The sequence below is a fragment of the Plasmodium cynomolgi genome, chromosome 14 (assembly GCF_000321355.1).
Source record: "Plasmodium cynomolgi strain B DNA, chromosome 14, whole genome shotgun sequence".
NCBI lineage: Eukaryota > Apicomplexa > Aconoidasida > Haemosporida > Plasmodiidae > Plasmodium > Plasmodium cynomolgi.
This window is the reverse complement of record NC_020407.1, coordinates 1388393-1407869: the sequence shown is the minus strand read 5'-3', so window position 1 is coordinate 1407869 and position 19477 is coordinate 1388393. Positions and strand designations below refer to the sequence as shown.

The 19477-nt window shown below is 40.2% G+C and overlaps 6 protein-coding genes across 6 annotated transcripts; 4 read left to right on the top strand and 2 right to left on the bottom strand.

Moving 5' to 3' along the window:
• Positions 1–742: 742 nt before the first annotated feature.
• Positions 743–1788, bottom strand: PCYB_144100 (hypothetical protein; the record flags this gene model as incomplete). Its single annotated transcript, XM_004224881.1, has 4 exons — positions 1598–1788; positions 1276–1569; positions 969–1124; positions 743–804 (listed from the first exon to the last, which is right to left on the bottom strand). Exons 1-4 carry the CDS (start codon positions 1611–1613, stop codon positions 743–745), a joined length of 528 nt encoding a protein of 175 aa, XP_004224929.1. The 5' UTR covers positions 1614–1788.
• A 2003-nt stretch (positions 1789–3791) lies between these two features.
• Positions 3792–5679, top strand: PCYB_144090 (geranylgeranyl transferase type2 beta subunit; the record flags this gene model as incomplete). Its single annotated transcript, XM_004224880.1, has 2 exons — positions 3792–4984; positions 5175–5679. 2 exons carry the CDS (start codon positions 3792–3794, stop codon positions 5677–5679), a joined length of 1698 nt encoding a protein of 565 aa, XP_004224928.1.
• A 780-nt stretch (positions 5680–6459) lies between these two features.
• Positions 6460–7276, top strand: PCYB_144080 (SET domain containing protein; the record flags this gene model as incomplete). The annotated part of the gene is made up of 2 exons (XM_004224879.1): positions 6460–6903; positions 7127–7276. The coding sequence occupies 2 exons, from the start codon at positions 6460–6462 to the stop codon at positions 7274–7276; spliced, it is 594 nt and encodes a 197-aa protein (XP_004224927.1).
• Positions 7277–7997: 721 nt separating this feature from the next.
• Positions 7998–12315, bottom strand: PCYB_144070 (hypothetical protein; the record flags this gene model as incomplete). Its single annotated transcript, XM_004224878.1, has 4 exons — positions 7998–8108; positions 8307–8379; positions 8546–9634; positions 9770–12315. 4 exons carry the CDS (start codon positions 12313–12315, stop codon positions 7998–8000), a joined length of 3819 nt encoding a protein of 1272 aa, XP_004224926.1.
• Positions 12316–13201: 886 nt separating this feature from the next.
• On the top strand, positions 13202–14476 carry PCYB_144060 (hypothetical protein; the record flags this gene model as incomplete). Its single annotated transcript, XM_004224877.1, has 2 exons — positions 13202–13973; positions 14287–14476. The coding sequence occupies exons 1-2, from the start codon at positions 13729–13731 to the stop codon at positions 14474–14476; spliced, it is 435 nt and encodes a 144-aa protein (XP_004224925.1). The 5' UTR covers positions 13202–13728.
• A 1699-nt stretch (positions 14477–16175) lies between these two features.
• On the top strand, positions 16176–19270 carry PCYB_144050 (hypothetical protein; the record flags this gene model as incomplete). The annotated part of the gene is made up of 1 exon (XM_004224876.1): positions 16176–19270. A coding segment is annotated over one exon (3095 nt), but the record flags the coding sequence as incomplete, so codon positions are not given.
• Between the last annotated feature and the right edge of the window lie 207 nt (positions 19271–19477).

The following is a 19477-nucleotide window of genomic DNA, read 5'->3' as shown; positions in this document are numbered from 1 at the left end:
AAAAAAAAAAAACTGAACAAACGTATCTGCATTCTTTAAAAATGTGCAGAATATGGCTAGGTTATGCATCACCTCGGGGACTCCTTCTTTTTTAGCGTCCTCATTTTGCGTGCACCGCATGCCGACTTCATCGTAGGTATTTCTTCAAATTGAATTTCCTTCAGTACGATGATAACATTTTGACATGAAACAGGTGAAGTGGAAAAAGGGGAAATAAAAGTGACAATCGGTTAAACAGGAAAAGGTGTGTATTTTAAATTGTGCTGGCACAGAGGCGTTGCGCATGTGTAGAAAATGTGAAAAGATTATATTTGCGCTTTTCTATGGTTTTTCGTATCCCAGCCTGACCTCTTCTCCTCCGAAAAGCGCTTCTGTTGTTCTTCAAGCTGGTCTTGCACAAAAAGGGGAAGTCGCCATATGTCCATGTGTAGGAAATATGTGCATGAATAAATGTACAGACATAGTGTACACGCAGGCAAAAAAGTCTGTGCGCTTGTAACCACCAATGCCTACGTCACGTATTCTTGAGAAGGCCATGTCCATTTGTTCTTCGTTCGTCAGTTCTCTATTTTCCCAATCGTTTAGCCGCTTCGGGTTGTTATTCTGAAGGGGAACACATCAAACATTGGGTGGAAGACTTTGTGTGCCAAAGAAAAGCACGCAACTGAGTTTTAGAAGCAACCACATTATAGAATAGGAATGGTATATTTCACACATATGTTGTAGTGGCCTTCCACTCCGCTTAGCAAATTGTTACGGGACATATTTTTGTTTTCTTTACTAGTATGGTCTTTTCGAAGTCGTCTGCACGTGTTCATAAATAAAAAAAGGGATAAAATGACATGAAGGATGGGCGGTTATTTTTTCCATTCATTTGGAGCGTCACAGTGTAACGATCCTATGCTTATGGCACAAAAGGAATAACTAAAAAGAAGCAATCATTTAGGAAAATTAAAATGAACTATAACCATCGTCCATCCTGCTAATGATGATGTATGGAACGGGCTCACTATAGCTGCTTTCATTTTCATACTCCTCGTCCGGAGATAAGTATGACAAATCCTCGTGATCCTCAGAATTAGGGAATTTTATTTCGAGATCTAGTGATTTGTCCCGCTCGTGTTCTGTAAAATCGGTGGAGCGGAGAGGTGGTCATGTGTGGAAGCATAAACGTATGGTCATTTGGTTTAGTGATTTATTCATATGCGTTTACTTAGGATTGCACCTCGAGGAATAGCCCTCTTGGGGGAAACACATTTTTGTAAAAAGCCCAACCTGACTGATGCGCATCCTTCTCATCCCGCACATCGTACAAAATGCTTTCCAGCTCCGCCAAGATAAACTTAGAATTGTCGTAAATATTTGATAATTTATCGTAAGAACAGAAGACGCTGGAACAGTTATGAAGGCCACTTCCGTTGTAGACGTTCGTCGCGAAACATTTTATGTTTGACAGGAGGCACGAAATGGCTATCACATACACGGGGAGTATTCTGCTCATTTTGACATCAATACTGGGTGAGATCGAAATGCACAATTTGTTTCGAAGAGGATGAGTCAGGTCAGAGCATGCGCTAAGGTGGGTACATAAACGGACATGCACTTACACACATAAATATGGCGCGCTTATGGGGAGACACAATTTTGCGATAGGCGGAAAAAGTGCGAGGTGATAACAAAACGGTGAAAATCAAGTCAAGAGTGGAGATACCAACATAGGGTTAACAAAAATGGAGGGAGGGAACTGAAGATAAGTCAACTGGTAATATCAGCGACGACAGAGGGGAGATTTTCATCTGTTCAAATTTGACAATCAACGGAGAGATGAATTACATGCACTTTTTACGTGCGCACTGAGTCTTTCCCAAAATGGGTAAATAGAAGGCGCTACCTCTCATCACTGTAGTGGTACACATTAAGCGTCTCAACGAAATGGTTAAATGGGTGTATCTACACACCTGAATGGGAAAACAAAAAAAAAAAAAAACAAGCCGCGTATTTTAATTTGTGCCTTTTTTTTTGGAACCGAAAAGAAAAAAAGGAAATGCGAATGGAAAAGTGTTAATCCTTTTTTTTTTTTTACAACCAACCATTGTCCTGCAGCAGTGGTGTAACGACGCCATAGTTAAGCTGAAATGGGGGGCTATAACATAGCATTATGTATTTTATTTTATTTTATTTTATTTTATTTTTTGCTTTATCAAAGTGACTCCAAAAAGGAACAATAAGTTTTTGGCCCAACAAGTTTGAAATATTTTTAGGAGGCAACCATTACGCTTGTGCGCTTTTCCTCTTTTTTACAAATTGTGAGACTTGGTGGTGCCCGGTTTGCAACATTGCTTTTGCGTGAAATAATGGGGGGGGGATGCAAAAAAGGGAAGAAAAAGAAGAAAAAGAAGGAAGACCCCCCAAATGTTCCTGAGGTGCTACTTACACGTTTTAAAAAAGAATGATTACTCTCCATTTTGCAAGTCAATTTAAAATTGTAAGGTACACAAATGCATGCATTTTGGAGACAATTTTTTTTTTTCCTTTCCAGGGTGGGATACTCCATTTTTTATTTTTCGACCATTTGGCAACGCGGAATGCAGTTTTTGCCCAACTTGCCTAATTACTCTTTTCGCCTTTTTTATGCTGCATCACAAAAAAAAATAAGTTTCACCACGAACAAGCAATTTTTTCCGAACTGATGATTTATACATAGAAAAAGTGTTTTACTAAAATGAGAACGCGTGATGACATTGTATATACATGTATTTAAGAAGTATGCCAATTTTATGAGGCCATAATATTTTTTTCAACTTCTGAGAAATACGCATATTTATTTTTTTCCCTTTTTGGTTTAATTTTCGCGCTGTTGTTAAGAGCATTTAGTTAGGAGTCTCCCAGGGGGGGTTCACTTTGGTGCTTTGCATGAGCTGCACAGTTCGTTCAGAGTTGGCTTAGGTGAGGCTCGTCTGGCAGCTAGCATAGCCATCTCCCCTCTGAAAAATTGGTCACCATCAGCTACCCACCGTCAGCTACCCACCATCAGCTACCCACCACCGGCTACCCACCATCTGACCCCTTCCAAGACAATAATGGAAGCGAAGCCAACCCCGCCAAAGCAAAATGTAGCCATACTAAAGAACATCTTAGACGCAAAACTATCCAAGGATAGTCAGTACAATGACAGAAAAATTAAGCACAACAAAAATTCTCTTATTTTGAGTAAACAGTTTTATGGAATAATTGGAGGAATTACAGTTGGAATTTTAGGGGTCCAAGGCACTTACGGTTTTTTGCTCTTTTCTATATTCACGGCAATAGGGACATTAATGACCTTCTCTCATATCAGAACTGACTTTAAGTCCTTTTTTATGAAACCATCTGATGTTTTATGCCGTGACTTTTTTAGTGGATTGATAGTAAGCCTCGATGGGAATGCACCCTCTCTGTGAATTCCACCACCACGTTTCATTTAGTATTAACTCATTTGGGCGTACATCTATACATCCGAGTAAATACATCTTATTCCCCGTCATGCTTGTACAATCTTTCCCGTTTGCATATATTTTTTTCCCACTTTTAGTCCTTCATTTTATTCTGGACCCTATCATACGATCTAATATACATTTTTTAAAGGCTCTCTTTTTTTTTTTGGAAACCCCCATGCATTGATGTGACAACGTTGTGAAGAAATAGAGTTATAGTCCGATTGTGCCTTCCTCACCCGCTTTGCTACTGTCTGTACGGCTTGGTGTACCCAACCCATGCTTTTTCCCCCGTTGCCCCTGCACGTCGTCAGAAGTATGGACTTGGACCTAAACCTACATGCGAAATACTTCCTAAACACAATAAAAGAAAAATTAGGAAACAACTCTCCAAATAGCAGCGTATCTAGTAAGTATGAATCCATTTTTATCAGTGCCATTTTTTGGGTTCTAAGCGGACTCACAATAGTAAGGAAGAACAGAAAGAGCCTCGATGAGGTGCTCGACAGGAAGGTAATAGATACCCTCTACTCCATAGTAATGCACTGTTTGGAGAAAAAAAAAATTAAGCAAAAATATATTTACAAGTTAAAAAAGGAAAAGCACTTTTTATCAAATGAGGATATTGACCAAATAGTTGGTAAGTCGAAAAGTGACCCTAACGGTTTTTACGCGGTGGTTTGTGCCAAGGGGGAAGACAGTGGATTACCATCTCAGTGTGAAAATGTCACGATTGGTCATAGCCCCATTGGAGGAAACATCCCCCAAATGGAAAATGATAACTTCACAAATGAAGGGAAACCACATGACGGCTTAGGATGCTTAAACTGCGTAGGTGCCGAAGGGGGAGGATCTAAAAAGACGTATGACGAAATGGCAGTTTTAACCGAAGGAAGTAATGCCAAACGGATGATAGGTAGCCCAGAATGTGCAAACCGAGTGGAAGGGGAAGAGTCTAACAGAATGGTGAAGACGATACCTGTGGGCAAAAGAAAAAAAAAGAGATTTCATCTAAGTGGATTCAGTCCATGCAACAAAAGCAGCCTATACGAAGCGAACGTAATATCCACCCTAAGCGCCATCCAAATATTATTTTTGTTGAACAAAATAAGTGAAGAAGATATAAGCACGAAAATGATTCTGGAGATATACAATTTTGTCTACTTCCTTTTTGATGAGAAAAAAGGTTTCTACCATTTCTCACTGAGCAGTGCAAGGTTTCAATTCGATGGCGATATGCGTTTCATGTTCTGTGCCTTATCAATTTTATATTTTTTATCCCTTCTATTGAAAAAGAGAAATATTCGTATCAGTTTGTATAACAATGACGAGAGATGTGCCCACTGGATATTAACCTGTTTGAATTTGGATGGAGGTTTTTCTAATGTCCCTGGGTCAGAGTCACATGCGGGCACGACATTTTGTGCGATCAATTCTTTAAATTTGTTAAGGGTCAGGGGTAGTGGCAACTACTTGTCAGGTAACAGCCTCTTACGGGGGAAACTAATTAGGTAAGCAACCTGCGAGCGATTAAAACACTTGTGTGAATGACCAAGATGGGTGACGGCTGAGGGAAGCGCAACCTATACGGCTCGCACATTCATAGTGAAAGATAAGCACCACTTGGTATGTACATCTGCATATGCCCATACAACACCTATGCACGGATGCCTATATTTGTATTCATCCCTTCCCCCTCAGATGGCTCTGCGATAGGTATGACAACATGGGCATTAACGGACGTGTTGGAAAGGACCACGATGTCTGTTACGCGTGGTGGGTTTTGGGAAGTTTAGTTGCCCTGAAAACAAATTTAACTAAACTGTTCAATGTAAATATTTTAATTACTTTCATTTTGACGTGCCAAGATAAACGGAAGGGAGGTTTTTCCAGAATGGCATTTAAAAACCATGGGGGTAGAAATAATGCCTTTAATTTTTATGAGGGGCAAAATTTATCCCACCAAGAAGCGGACCTCTTTCATAGCTTCTTCGCCCTCTGTGCTCTCTCACTTATATATCACAATTTTTGTCATTATAAAAAGAAGCACAGAAAGAAGTTTCGGCTGTTTTGTGGGGATGTAATTCCACAGCAGTTAGAGTCTACTCTCACCCAGATGGTCAACGTGCATGTGTCCTTCGCGATGCCCGTTCGTATGACATTTAGTGCACCTGTTCCCGTAGAACATTGCGTGTGCCGTAGATAGGTAGAAAAAAAAAAACGTTCACTTTTGTTCATTACGTGGAGCTGCAAACTTGTGTGTGCCTTTCCCTTTGGCATAGCATTCCCCCCAACTTTTTGTTCACATGATATTTTCAAATTTGTGATTCGATGACGTCGCTTCGGATCCGCGTCAAGCAGGGCGAACAATTCCTTAAAAAGAGGGACGCACCTTTCCTGATTGGGAATCCCCAAGTTAGGATTCACCAGGTTCGCGCTAAAAAATGGGCGACCAATATGTGCATTTTGACATGTACATATGTACATACATGCTTGTGTGCACTTTTGCCCACGTTTTAACGCATAGGTTTTTGTTCTTCCCTCCTTGAATAAATGTTCACTCGTAAGTCTCTACCACTACGTCGACCTGCGCAAAACGTGCCATATATTTTTGGCACAAAGTAGAAAAAAAGTTTATCATTTAAAAGGAGGGAATAAATAACAGGAATGATAAAACTAACCTGGGGATGGGACCTATAAATGTATGTTCCACTGCACATGCCCTAATCGACAGTTTGAAAAACGCGCCCTCTTTCTAATTTAAGACGACACGTAGGTTACTATAACGAGCAAAATGTATTCCACTGCGCGGAACTGGCCAAGTAACAAACCCCTTCCAACGTCAGGTGTGCCAATTAATTTCGTTAACCATCTCATTTGGTAACATTTTCCAATTCATTCGTTACGGCGCCTTGCTCCGCCAGTTTTGCTTCCCCCCCCCAATTGATTAATTATGACTTATATAAGGCATCCCCCGGCTGCAAAAATGGCTGAATTGGTCATGACCAGAAGGAGGTTTCACAACTATTTCGCAAAAGATACGCTAAGACAAATTTTAAAAAATGAACAAATCAATTTTAACGAGCTTCACAAAAGAGTGTACGTTGGAAGTTCCCCTCTTAACGGGGTTGGTATATTCTCATTTGACGAAATAAAAAAAAATGAAATCATTGAAATATGCCCGACGATCAAAATGAAAAATGAAGATATCCCAGAAAAGCTGGTTCATTATTTATTCGAAAGCAAAAAAGAAAACATGAACTCAAAAGTAATTCAAATTGTCATGAAAAGGACAGACGCGATCAATTATAAGCTTTTTCCCCTGGGCTACGGAATTTTATATAATCATTCAGATCTCCCCAATGCCTTTGTTCATATAGTGTCGCTGAGGGAAGAGAAGGAAAAAAAGTCTGACAAGGATGAGAAAAATGTCCAAAAAAATTTTCCTTTTTTTTCAAACCTGTGTGTGTTGTAACGGCGAATGGATATCATCCCCCACAGTGCTCAGCCGTCCACACATTACACCGTATCATATCATATACTCTATCCTGTTTTATTTGCCTTTTTTACACTCCATGCTGTTGTGCCATACCATCCATCGTGAAATGTGCCCATTTTGTAATCCCCCCCACCTTCCTTTCTCCACCCCGCAGGATACAATAACGTCCGATCAAATAATGATATTTCGCGCACAAAGGGATATCCAAAAGAACGAGGAGATTTTCATTTCGTATGGGCACTCATGGTGGAAGGTAAGCTGTGGACGAAATAGCTCGCTCGTTGAAGGAACTCGGAAAAATTAAAAAGTGACAGATTAACATGAATGAGGTTTTTCACGGGCGCACGCGCACATGTGTATACACACTCCACATATATATATGTACACATGTGTGTATACTCGAAACAATGGAAAACCTTTTGTTTAAAAAAAGCGCGCAGATATGCTATTAAGTGGCATACTGTGCTCGCGACATACGTGCGAATTCGTGATTAAAAGGAGAATTCTCGCAGGAACAAAAAAAAAAAAAAAAAAAAAACTACCAAACAAATTCGCGAAATGTGCACATGATGTCAAAAATTAAAAATAAAAAGTGTTCCTTTGGTCCTGCACAAGTGGGTGGTACTTCCATCCGTACATTCACTGATTACACGTGGAGGCGCCTTTTACGACAAAACGGAAATGAAAAGGCGGCACCCAATTTGTAACTGCAAAAGGGGGGTTAATCTTTCACACCAGAAACTGCGCTCGTTTTTTTTTTTACCACATTTTTGTTCTATGTTATGTGCTCCATTTTGTGCTTTATTCTGTGCTCCATTTGGTGCTCCAGTTTGTGCTCCAGTTTGTGCTCCAGTTTGTGCTCCAGTTTGTGCTCCAGTTTGTGCTCCAGTTTGTGCTCCAGTTTGTGCTCCATTTTGTGCTCCATTTCCTACCCCCCCTTTTTGAAACAGGACAGGGACTGGTCGCCACTCCAACGGGAAGACACGATGAGCAAAATTTTTTACCCAGCCAAACAAAAAAAATAATTATCTTAAAAATATGTGTTTCGTCAGGGATAGCATTAAAATGGAAAAAACGATGAACACGAAATTGATTGCAGTCAGGAAAAAGAAATTTGGCAAGAAGTAGTCGTAGAGCTGAAAAGGGAATACAAACGGGGGGGTACACGCGAATGTGTGTGTGTGTGTGTGTGTGCTCGGGACATGCCAAGGTGGCAGAGCGTGCACTCTCCCTATGTGCCGGTACATACAGTTGGACGTCCTCGATCCCTCTCATAACGATGCGCACGCATTCTCTCTCCCATTTGCGCAATTCTCCCAGCGCGAGGTGCTTACCATGAGGTGCAGCTCCAGGTAGAAGGCCACCCACAGGGCCGTGAGGCACTTGCAGCAGAATAAGAAAATGATCCTAACGAAGCGGGGAAAAAATCGAAAAATCAAAATAATCAAATAAATCAGTAAGGGGGGTCACAACCGAAGTAAATTTCGATGGTACGCTGACCTACGGGAACAGGTGCGTCCAGTACACACACCCGCGGGGCAGCCCCCCCTTTTTGCACAGCTCTGCAACTTACTTGAAGAAAAGGTTAATCAGTGGGTAGAAATAAAAATTGTAAATATCGACCTGCTTAAAACACGTCAGCATTTTGATCTTCCTCAAATTGAACACATAAAGAATGAAAAAAAGAGAAAACAGCATCGGGAAAAACATGTGAATAAGTATGTAAATATGACTTATAGGCCAAACATATTTATTAAAACCGATGTATGCTGAAGTCAGGGGCAAGCTATTTAGGACAAATTTTTGGCCAGTTAAAAAGAACGTGTATTTTATAAGTATAGCTGAGAGTAAATAAAAATCGGTGTCACTAAGAGAGAAAAATGGAATGTTCTTTACTAATTTGTAAATTTGAATTTGTGTGGCATCTGTTTCGTTAAGTGAGCTGCATTTATCTAGCAAGGTACATTTCTGTTGCACAAGTTTGAGATCAAATTTTTCCTTAACCCATGTATTCACCTGACTCATTTCAACCGTTTTTTTTTCGTCCTCCAAATTGGTAAACATATGTACCTGTTTATTTTCTTCAATCCATTTTATTTTAATGTTATTCATATCTTTATTTTCTTCCAAATTATTTGTACTCACAAAAAAAAAGTAAAAGAAAAATAGCGTTGTGTAGAGGAATAGCAAGACACTCAAGTTTGTGTTGCTATATGCGATGAGCGATAACTGGAGGGAAGAAAACAGTATTAGGAACAGAGTTATAGAAACTTCGTGTATCTTCTGGAACGACTCCGGTACTTTTTCCTCTTGCATTATGCTGCTTTTTCTTAATATGACGAACAGGTATAGCAAAAATGTCGTCAAGTAAACACCTATGGGGTTCCAAAATATCACTTCCTCGTTGATTTTAAGGAAATACAAAAGTACTAATGCGAACTGCACGGTCCATCCTAACGACATGACAATTTTTATTTCCCTTTTCAGCAGCTTGTTGGAACCGCAATTTATAAATAAGATACTAAAAAAGTGTAGCGAAATGGGTAACGCCATTTGTAGCACGGATTTCTTCAGGTACAACTTTTCCATGTCATGCTCGAAATATCCCGGCGTGAAGCTGAACGCCGCGTTCACGACTAGGACGGTGATGAGGACCAGTCCGCTGCGAAGGTGGACGGGGAGACACACATGAGGGGCATACACATTACGGCGTTGTGTGCAGCGGGGGGGAATACACATTACAGGGATGTGTTTGAAGCGGGAGGGAATACACATAACATATTCCCCTGCTTCTTACCGCAAAAGGTGCAGGGAGAAGAAAGACTCGCACTTTAACAGAGAAAGCACCACGTAGGCAATTAACACAAAGTGGATGTAGTGCCTCTCCTTGAATATGTAGTAGAAGGACAATTCACACGAGCTCCAAATGGCGACAAAAAGGAAGTAGTTATTATTCATTAGCGTTTTAAGTAGCTTCTTCTTTGCAGAGAAAATGCACTTAGTAATGATAAATATATGTGGCAAGACTATATTTATGCTTCTCGCGATACTTCGCTTGATTATGATATAAAGACATTTAAAAAATCGGAAACTTTTTCGAAGAAAGGTGTTCTTGGAATGATTCCCTGCGTTCACATATCTACTCTTGTCCTGATGAATGGAGTTTTCACCTTGCGCTTGTATAGCTGTGTATTTCTTCAAATTCTCCTCTGGGAGGTTACTACATACGAGGGATATCTTGACATAGCTAATGAATCGGAAAAAATCTGTGTACTTATTTTTAGAGAAGAATATCCCAACGACTAGAAGTATGAACAGGAATGACAACACGAGTAGGTGCAGACACTTGTTATACATGTCGAGTGAAAGAAGGGCAATGAAAAAAATAGTGAGGAGAAGAATGAAGCTGCCAGCTGAAATGGACTTGTAGTAACAATTCAATTTTGAGTTATGGTAAAATATATGAAATATGATCAAAAAGAATATGTTCACAATTAGGCATAGGACAATAAAGGATGGTTTTTTGGCAGCAAAAATGATGTAAAAATATTTCTGGGTAACTTCCATGAGATTTCTCATTTTGTTTATATATTTTATGTACTCTTCCTTTTCACTTGTTAGAATTTCTTCTAAGTCTAGGAATTTTTTATTTGGTTGAAAAAATCGTAGCATTTCTTCTTCTATATGTTTCCAATTATTTTTAATAAAAAAATAATCTTCATTTTTGATGACCCCATAGTGTCCTTCATACTCGTTTAGGTATCTATTTATCTGCCACAAGTTGGCATAGTTCAGTTCTGCGATGTAGTGTAAATTGAGAACCTCGTAATATAAGTCGGAGTGCTTCCCATCATCTTCGTTCAGTTCCACACTGGGTTTACTCTCCCCCGGGGAGTTATCTTCTCCCGTGGGGTCCTCACTGGAAGGGTTGCTTTCACTTCCGTTTCCTTCCTCTCCATAATTAGAAGATGCATAAGATGCAGTGGAAGAAGCGGACGCTGTAGATGGGGCACCCTCCTTGTACGCGTTCGGGATAAAATCCATGATAACATTTCCCACGTTGCAAAAGGGAATGGTGGATCCAATCAGAAACGATAGCGTGCTCACTAAGTTTATTTGCCTGGTGTGCCTAACATCGTAGAAGTAGGTTTTGTCCTTATTCGAATCGTTCAAAGCGGAATGGTAATTTTTATAGCTTTCTACATAGCACTGGTCCTCGTCTGGGACGCAAGCACTAAATGCAGAGGGAGAATCGGAGTTGTTTCTCTCTAGCTTGTCCTTATCGTATAGAATAAACGTCTTATTAATTATGTTCTTATCTAGAGGCATAAATTTCAATGGGGAATAGATAAACAGAGAGGTATCTGTCTCATCTGCACTGTACCCACTGTGATCTCCTGTGCGTGTTTGTCCATGATCACCAAAAAGAACAAAAAGAGTTTTCTTCTTCTTTTCCGATTTAACCTTCTGTACTATATCGTCTACAAAAATGTCGAAATCTTTTAACACATTTTTCATCTTCCTCGAATTGGGTTTCCCTACATGGCCTACGTGATCTACCCCCAAAACGTGTACAAACAAAAGGTCCCAATAATCCAAAGGATACTCTTCATAAAAATGATTCTTCGACTTGATGTCCAAATCGTACAAATCGAAAATGTTAAAACTTTCGTACACTAATTTCCTCGATACATTTTTTGTCAATTTTACAAGTGTGTCATCTCCGATAGCTGTGACCGTTTTTCTATTATAGTAAAGTTGCTCTATGAAATTATCTTGTATATCATCACTTGGACTAAAATTTTCATTTAAGTCTAAGAAATTTGGTATGGAGCCAATGACCATAGATTTTAACCTCGACGTGGTAATCGTAGGTGCATCTGCTTGAAATCGAAATAACATTGTTTTTTCTTTCTCTGTCTTCAACATGTGGTGCAAATGCATCATGTTGTTTTGGAAAAATCTCACCTCCTCCTTTGAAGTATTTTTTTCTTCATCGACCGATTCGTCATTTTCTTGCTCTTTTTTATAATTCGGATCGTATAACGTAAAATCAAACCTCAGTGAATCTATCAGTAGGACCACTATTCTGTCGTACGGTGCATTCACAATGGAGTGCACATTTTTTTTACTCTTCTGTGATTCTATGTATTCATCGCCAAACACCTTTCTGCTAAAGGTTTCCAAATCTTCCGACTTGTTTGTGATTCCTTCTCTCGGGAATAGGAAGCCATTGATGAACGAGAAGAATATCAACAGGTTCAACAGAAAAACCAGGAAGAATATTAATACATGATTGGATAGGAAGTTACCAAAGAGGTTGTATTTCACCTTATCCTTCATTCTGGTCCTGTCCAATTGGTGTATTCTCTGGGGGGGAGTGACGATGGGTTTGGCTTTCTCCTCGCTCGACCAGCGCACGTGTGGGCTGCTACATGCGCGGGTTGCTACGTACTTGGGTGATACGTGCTTCGGTGATACGTGCTTGGGTTGCTACATACGCGGGTTTCTGCCTACTTGAGTTGCTACCTGCTTCGGTGATACGTGAACACAGTTCTACCTGCGGGCGAGGTTGTTCTCATGCACACGCTTGAACACCCATGTATGGGTCACAAACGATACACAGAAAAGTTAAAACAAATGGGGCGCGGAATTACAACAAACAGAAAAAAAGGAACGAAGGGGGATACGCCGATGAGTGGCACAAGCTCGAACGGGTTACATCTACGCGTGGGCGGGTTACTCCTATGAGTGGACAGTTAACTCCGACATGTGACTGCCCCACGTGGACGAGTACATACAGTCTCACACCCCATGTGCATGCCCATTTGTGAACTAATGGCCCATTCGTCGCTTACGTTGGCAATACGTGGGCAAAACAGTACCAAATGGCGCGGTCGGCAGGGGAGCGAACGGGCTAATATACACACGCGCGCGCGGACATAATGTGTGCGCTCATCTGTTCATGCGTGGCAAAGGGCGAATAATGACAAATGCTACTTAAAAATGGGGGCAAACGCGGACATGTACATTTACACGTACGTAAATACATGCACATATTCATACAACAATATAATTCAGCATGACCTAATAATGCGCCAAAAAAAAAAAAAAAAAAAATGTTAGGTTTAAAATGTTTAAAATAAAAAATACGCATACTTTGGTGAAGAAATGCCCTTTGATTAATGAACGACTTTGCACAATACTCAGGAGGGAGGCGTAAAAAAAAAAAAATAAAAAAAAAAAAAAAAAAAAAAAAATTATGATAAAATTTCACTTCCGTTTCTGCTTCTGCTTTTTAAAACGCTTCACAAATTATCGAAAGAAAAAATAACTACAAGTACATAAGCGCACTTTTTTAAAATTACCAAAACGTTTGCAACGAAGGAGACCAACACAAATGTACATTTTGTATGCCCGAGTTCAAATGATCATGCGATGAAAATTTACGCGGTCGTTTATGCGATTGCGCATTTTGAGATACCTCCTCTGGGTGAAATTGGGAGTCTCCGCAGGGATGTACAAAACAGCAGCGGTTGGCAATCATGCGGTCGCACTTCTATTCATACCAAGTACATGCGTAGGTATCTCCCAATGGGCATACACGCGTAGAGGCGAAATAGGCACAGCTCGCCAAACAGTCAAAAAGGAATACAACGCCATAAGAGTTATTCTAAAATTAAAGCTCTTTTTTGCATAGCTGTCAAGGCGTTCCATAGTGTATAATTAGTATAGCAATAAGGACGATTAAACAAAATGTTCAAATTTCAGCAGCTAAGAACAGGGTGGAATGAACTGGGGAGGACGGCAAAAGTAGTGTACGGGTGCTTCTTCTTCAACATCATTTTGCTCATGGGGATAACCACTAGAAGACACATGGCTAACAAAAGGGCGGTTGACTTTTATACAAACAAAATCATAGATTCCAACAGCGAAAACGACGACTGGAGTTGTTACAACTCGGCCAAGCAGTATCGCTACGAGTGCGCGTACTTGAGCGAGTAAGCAGGCATAAAACGGAAAAAGGAGAAAAAATGAGCCACACAAATGGGGTGGCAAAAGAGAACCCCCGCCACAGCACACCTCGCGGGAGCATATATCCAACATGTGCACAAATATTCACCTGTGTGTGTTCCTTCTTGTGTGCACTAAATGGACACCACTGACATGCATAAATCACAAAAAAGCGAAGGGGTTATTGCTGTCATGTATATTTTGCCATCCCTATGCGCGCATTAAAAAAGAGCCATCTTGGCTAGTACACATTGTTGAAAACAAAATATAATCGTATTTTTTTTTTCTTGTCCTTTTTAGGGAAGAAATTGAACAGCTGGGCATATGTCAAAAACTGCATGTGGAACTGGAGCACTGCCGAAACGATCTGTACAAACATATACGGGAAGACACTCCCGCCATGAAAAAAACTCCGTACATCATAAACAAGCCAACGTGGATCAGAGACCCAGCTTGGTTTCAAAATATGCAAAGCGAAAAAAGTGACTAATTTTAAAATTGCAGAGAGGGAGGAGGTGTTTACAATTTGGTGAAGTTCTTCTCCCCGCAGCGTAAAATAAATGTCACTGCTAGGTGCGCCATCCGCATCACACAGTACACCCCTTTGCAGATGGGGATGTGTTTCTTTGGTTCGCCGCTGCTTCTGCAACTGCGCGTTATCTGCGTTGTTGCCATTTCGTTTTTCTTCGTTGATTTACCCCATCACTTATCCGTTCCGCTCAAATGGATAATCGCAGTTGTTTAAAGATCTCCCCTTACTGGGTGTTTTAAAAAGAAGTGACACACAGCGTTATGTTTAAACGTCCCAATATTTGTAGACGGCAAATGTATATGTGGCAAATAATTTTTTTTTTTTCTTCCTTTTGAACCTTTGTCAATTCTTTCAAACTGTGTAATTAAATGGTTTTTTATTTTCCCCCCAATTATCAACTGCCCTTCGTTTTCGTGGATCCATTTATGCGGGGCAAATTAAAAGACACCTCACATAATGATGCTACTCTCATATCTTCCTTTATTTATTTATTTATCTATATTTTCCTTCCGCAACTCCCCCACGGGAATATTTATTGCGGCACTGTGCAAATAGCAGCAGGAAAGCCAAAACGTATGCGTAACAGTAACCCGGGTGGTGGCCTTTACATAAATTATGCCCTCGCTGGCGTTGTTTTTGCGTTTATTTTGCTTAATATGCGCAACGCAAGCAGCCTTATACGCACATGCGTGTGTACACTGATAAAGTTACGCCTGCATGATTTACATACGTGCGAGGAGACTGCTCAAAGTCGCCTGCCTCAAGCCAACATGCCATTTTTTGTAAAGATTTACCTAATTTGTTTTTAACTTTTGACACGTTGTGTCATTTTACATTTTGTTTTAATTTTTTTTTTTATCACGTGGTGATAACGAATAACACCCATGTTCGTCGCATCGCTCAGAAGCTGAAATTTGATCCCTTTTTAATGGTACAATTTAACTGTTCCTTTGAGATGCATTAAAAAGGATTTTTTTTTTTTTTTTTTTCTCGCCCCATAAGTTGTTTTTTTCATTTTTGAGAAAAGGAAAAGCTTCTCCTGTTTTTTTTTTCGAAATTTTCCCTCCGCTTTCTTTTTTAAATACATAAATAAATACATATATGAAGAAATACATTTTTTTGCATTCATTTGAGCAAAGCACGGGCAGTACAGCACAGCCACAGCAAATACTTGCATGAATGTTTCCATTTTTCCATTCTGCTAAACAACAGAGCCATTTTTGCGAAAAGTAGGCCCCCCCTTTGCCAACCTCTTTACAAATGTCAATTAAAAAAAATAAAGAGGAACTCCTTTACGGCGAAGTGAACATTTTCTGCAGTATTATGCCTGGGGAAATTTTGTTAGCCAATCAGCGAAGCCAAAAGGCACTCGTCCAGCGTAAAAGCAGCAGGCGTTGCGCATGCGGCAGCTCCACGTAGGTCTTGCGACGGCCACAGTGATATGCCCGGAAGTGGGGGAAGCAAAAAAAGGTGCGGAAGTTGCACAAGTTGCAGTAGTGAGAGAAGCACGAAGAGCTCGTAGAAGCAGACCAAATAGAGAGGAAACAGACCGAAGCGTGGGACACAGCGCAGCCATCCCAAAGGAAGAAGCGCGCGAGGGGGCACATATACCAGAGACTCGCGCATACCAGCGTGCTAATCTTGAGGAGGCCAGAAAATGAAGAAGGAAGTAGATTTTAACCTCCTCTACGACGAGGAAAAGAAAAACTTGGTGGGGTTGCTAATAGAAAACAATTTTGACGAAATATACGAGCCAATAACCACAGAAAGTCTCAGATTTTTCTTACCGCTCAACGGAGCGTGCCTAATCGATTATCAATTACATTTCTTCAAACAAAATAATATTAAAAAAATTTACATAGTGGTGACTCATCACGAGAAGGAGTTGCAGCATTACATTGAGAAATTTCAGAAAAGCAAAAAAAGGTACAACGATTTAGACATTGAAATAATTAAACTGAGCAAAAAGGTAAAAACATTAGGTGACGCATTGCGGGACTTTAAAAAATGTGTGGAGATTTATCAAGACATATTATTGCTCCTTTCTGATACAATTCCAATTGCAAATATAAAAGAAATTATAAAAGCTCATTTTGTAAACAAGGAAAAATGTAAAAATCAAATTATGACTCTTATCCTATCCCATTGTAGTGATGAAAATAAATCCCACAATGACGATTTTGTCATTGCGTATGATAATTTTTCCTTCAAGCTTCTCCTATTTGAACCCCTAAAAAATAAAAATTATTTAATATTGACTAGCGAAATATTTGATGAGGTAAAGCCTAAGGATGGGAAGAAGGGGACAAGTGGCGCAGGTGCCACCGGAATGAATGCCGGTGGGAAGAAGGAACAAAAGTCTTCTCTCTCCAAAGTAGGAGAAAATAAAGAATACCATGCACCAACCATCAATTTTAGTACCTCCACCAACTCGATAATTATCTCATATGACCTTGTAATGCCAAACATTTTTATTATCACCCCGCAAGTTTTCAAATTATTTGAAGAGAATTTTGACTACCAATGCATGAGGAAGGATTTTATTTACAATATCCTGAAGCAGGAAATTAAAATAGAAGAAATTTACGTGCATGCTTTGAACAACGATTATAACTACACAGAATGTAACCAGATAATTACAACCTTGACAGATTTTCGGATTTATTTTAAATTTTTTAAAACATTAATTGAGAGAAATGTTCACCCCTTTTTAGCCAACTCTTCGCACCTTTTGCCTGACCTACCCAAATTTATTTTTTGCGAACCGAGATTGTATAAAGCCAAAAATGCCATCATTGATGATTCCTGTAAGTTACTAAAAATTGTCTTGGTGGAAAATTACACAGAGATTTCAGAAAAAACACTTATTGAAAATTCCGTCATTTGTAAAAATTGCAAAATTGGAAAAAATGTAAAAATTGTGAACAGCATCATCGGGAAAAACTCTATCTTAAAGGACAACGTAACGATTATCAGCTCCTTTATCAGTGAGAATAATATCATTAACGAGAGTGTATACATTGACGAATGCTGCGTTGTGGGGAAAAATATGAACATCCCGGCTGGCACGAAAATAGGGAAGTATACAAGATTAAGCGCGTTTAAACACCTAAAGGGGCAGTTGAAAGTGCGCAGGAGGAGCAAAGAACAGGACGACCATTCCGCTGAGGAAAGGGAGAAGAAGGACTTTGCCCCGGACGGGAACGGCGGAGAGGCACCCACCCTGCAGTTCGAGCAGGAGGCCGTCACCAAGGAGAATGAGGAAAACACGCTCAACGAGAGTACGCACAAGGACTGCGAAGAGGACGCAGGCGGGGAGAAGCAAGAGAAGGAAGGCAAGAAGGGGGTGAAAGAAGAGAAGGGAGAGGTGAAAGAAGAGAAGGAGGAGGTGAATGAAGAGAAGGGAGAGGTGAATGAAGTTGCTGAGGGGGTGAATGAAGTTGCTGAGGAGGTGAATGAAGTTGCTGAGGAGGTGAATGAAGTTGCTGAGGAGGTGAATGAAGTTTCTGAGGAGGTGAAAGAAGTGGATGAGGATGTGAAAGAAGAGAAGGAAGAGGTGAATGAAGAGAAGGAAGAGAAGGAGCAGGTGAAAGAAGTGGATGAGGAGGTGAAAGAAGAGAAAGAGGAGAAGAAAGAAATGGATGAGGAGGAGAAAGAAATGGATGCGGATGTGAAAGAAGAGAAGGAGGAGGTTAATGAAGAGAAGGGAGAGGTGAATGAAGTGGCTGAGGAGGTGAATGAAGAGAAGGATGAGAAGGAGGAGGTGAAAGAAGTGGCTGAGGAGGCGAATGCAGAGAAGGAAGAATCGAATGAAGTGGCTGAGGAGGCGAATGCAGAGAAGGAAGAAGCGAATGAAGTGGTTGAGGAGGCGAATGCAGAGAAGGAAGAAGCGAATGAAGTGTCTGAGGAGGCGAATGCAGAGAAGGAAGAAGCGAATGAAGTGGCTGAGGCGAATGAAATAGCAACGGACGCGAAAGAGGTGGTCGACGAAAACGAGGACGTCGCAGCAGAAGAACCACGTGAGCATGACATGCTGCACGGAGAGCCCTTTGAACTAAACAACTTCATCGTAAAGACGAGGTACTCTGAGGACCAGCTGCGGCTTTTCTCCCTAATCGGTGATGCACAGAACTATGGCAAGATAAAAATGACGAGCTTTTCAGAGTACGACTCGGAAGAGGAAAGTGACGAGGACTCCGTGTACTCGACATCGAAAAACTACAGTACCATGAGTGACACCAATGTAAGTGACAAGGACGATGAATCCAATTGTAACAGCACGGCAAACATGAGTGACATAAATAAGCACTTTGACAAAATAAATTTTGAAAATGAAAAGAATTCTTTTGTAAAAGAAATATCATTATTATGCAAAGAAGCAATTGAAAAACCACAGCATATGAGTCACAAAATTTTGGAAATGAAAAGTTTCAGACTCTCCCTAAATTACACAGACCTAGATGTCATCATTTCATTTTTCCCAATTGTTTGGGATTTCATTAACAGCATGGAGTTTGATAAAGACACATGGGTAGAAAATTTTGACAAGGCAAAATTGGACTTGTTATTTTCGTCGTTTCTTCTGGACGATCATTTATACTACGAGACCATCTACGGGTTGATTTTAGATTTTTCCAAAAAGGAGTTCCTCACGAATGACGTTCAAAATAATGTGTACGGCTCGGACAAGTTGTGCGCGGCGTTTGAGTACATTTACCACTCGGATATTTTTGAGTTCAACTATTTTAATGAGTAAGCAGGAAATAAAATAAAATGAAATAAGGCAAAATAAAATAAGGCAAAATAAAATAAAGCAAAATAAAACAAAATAAAGCAAAATAAAGCGAAATAAAACAAAATAAAGTGACCCGCTCGTTCGTATGTTCCTATCCGCGTGAATATCACCCGTTTTTCCGTTAGCATGCATAGTTGTACACACCACTGCCCATTTTTCCTTTC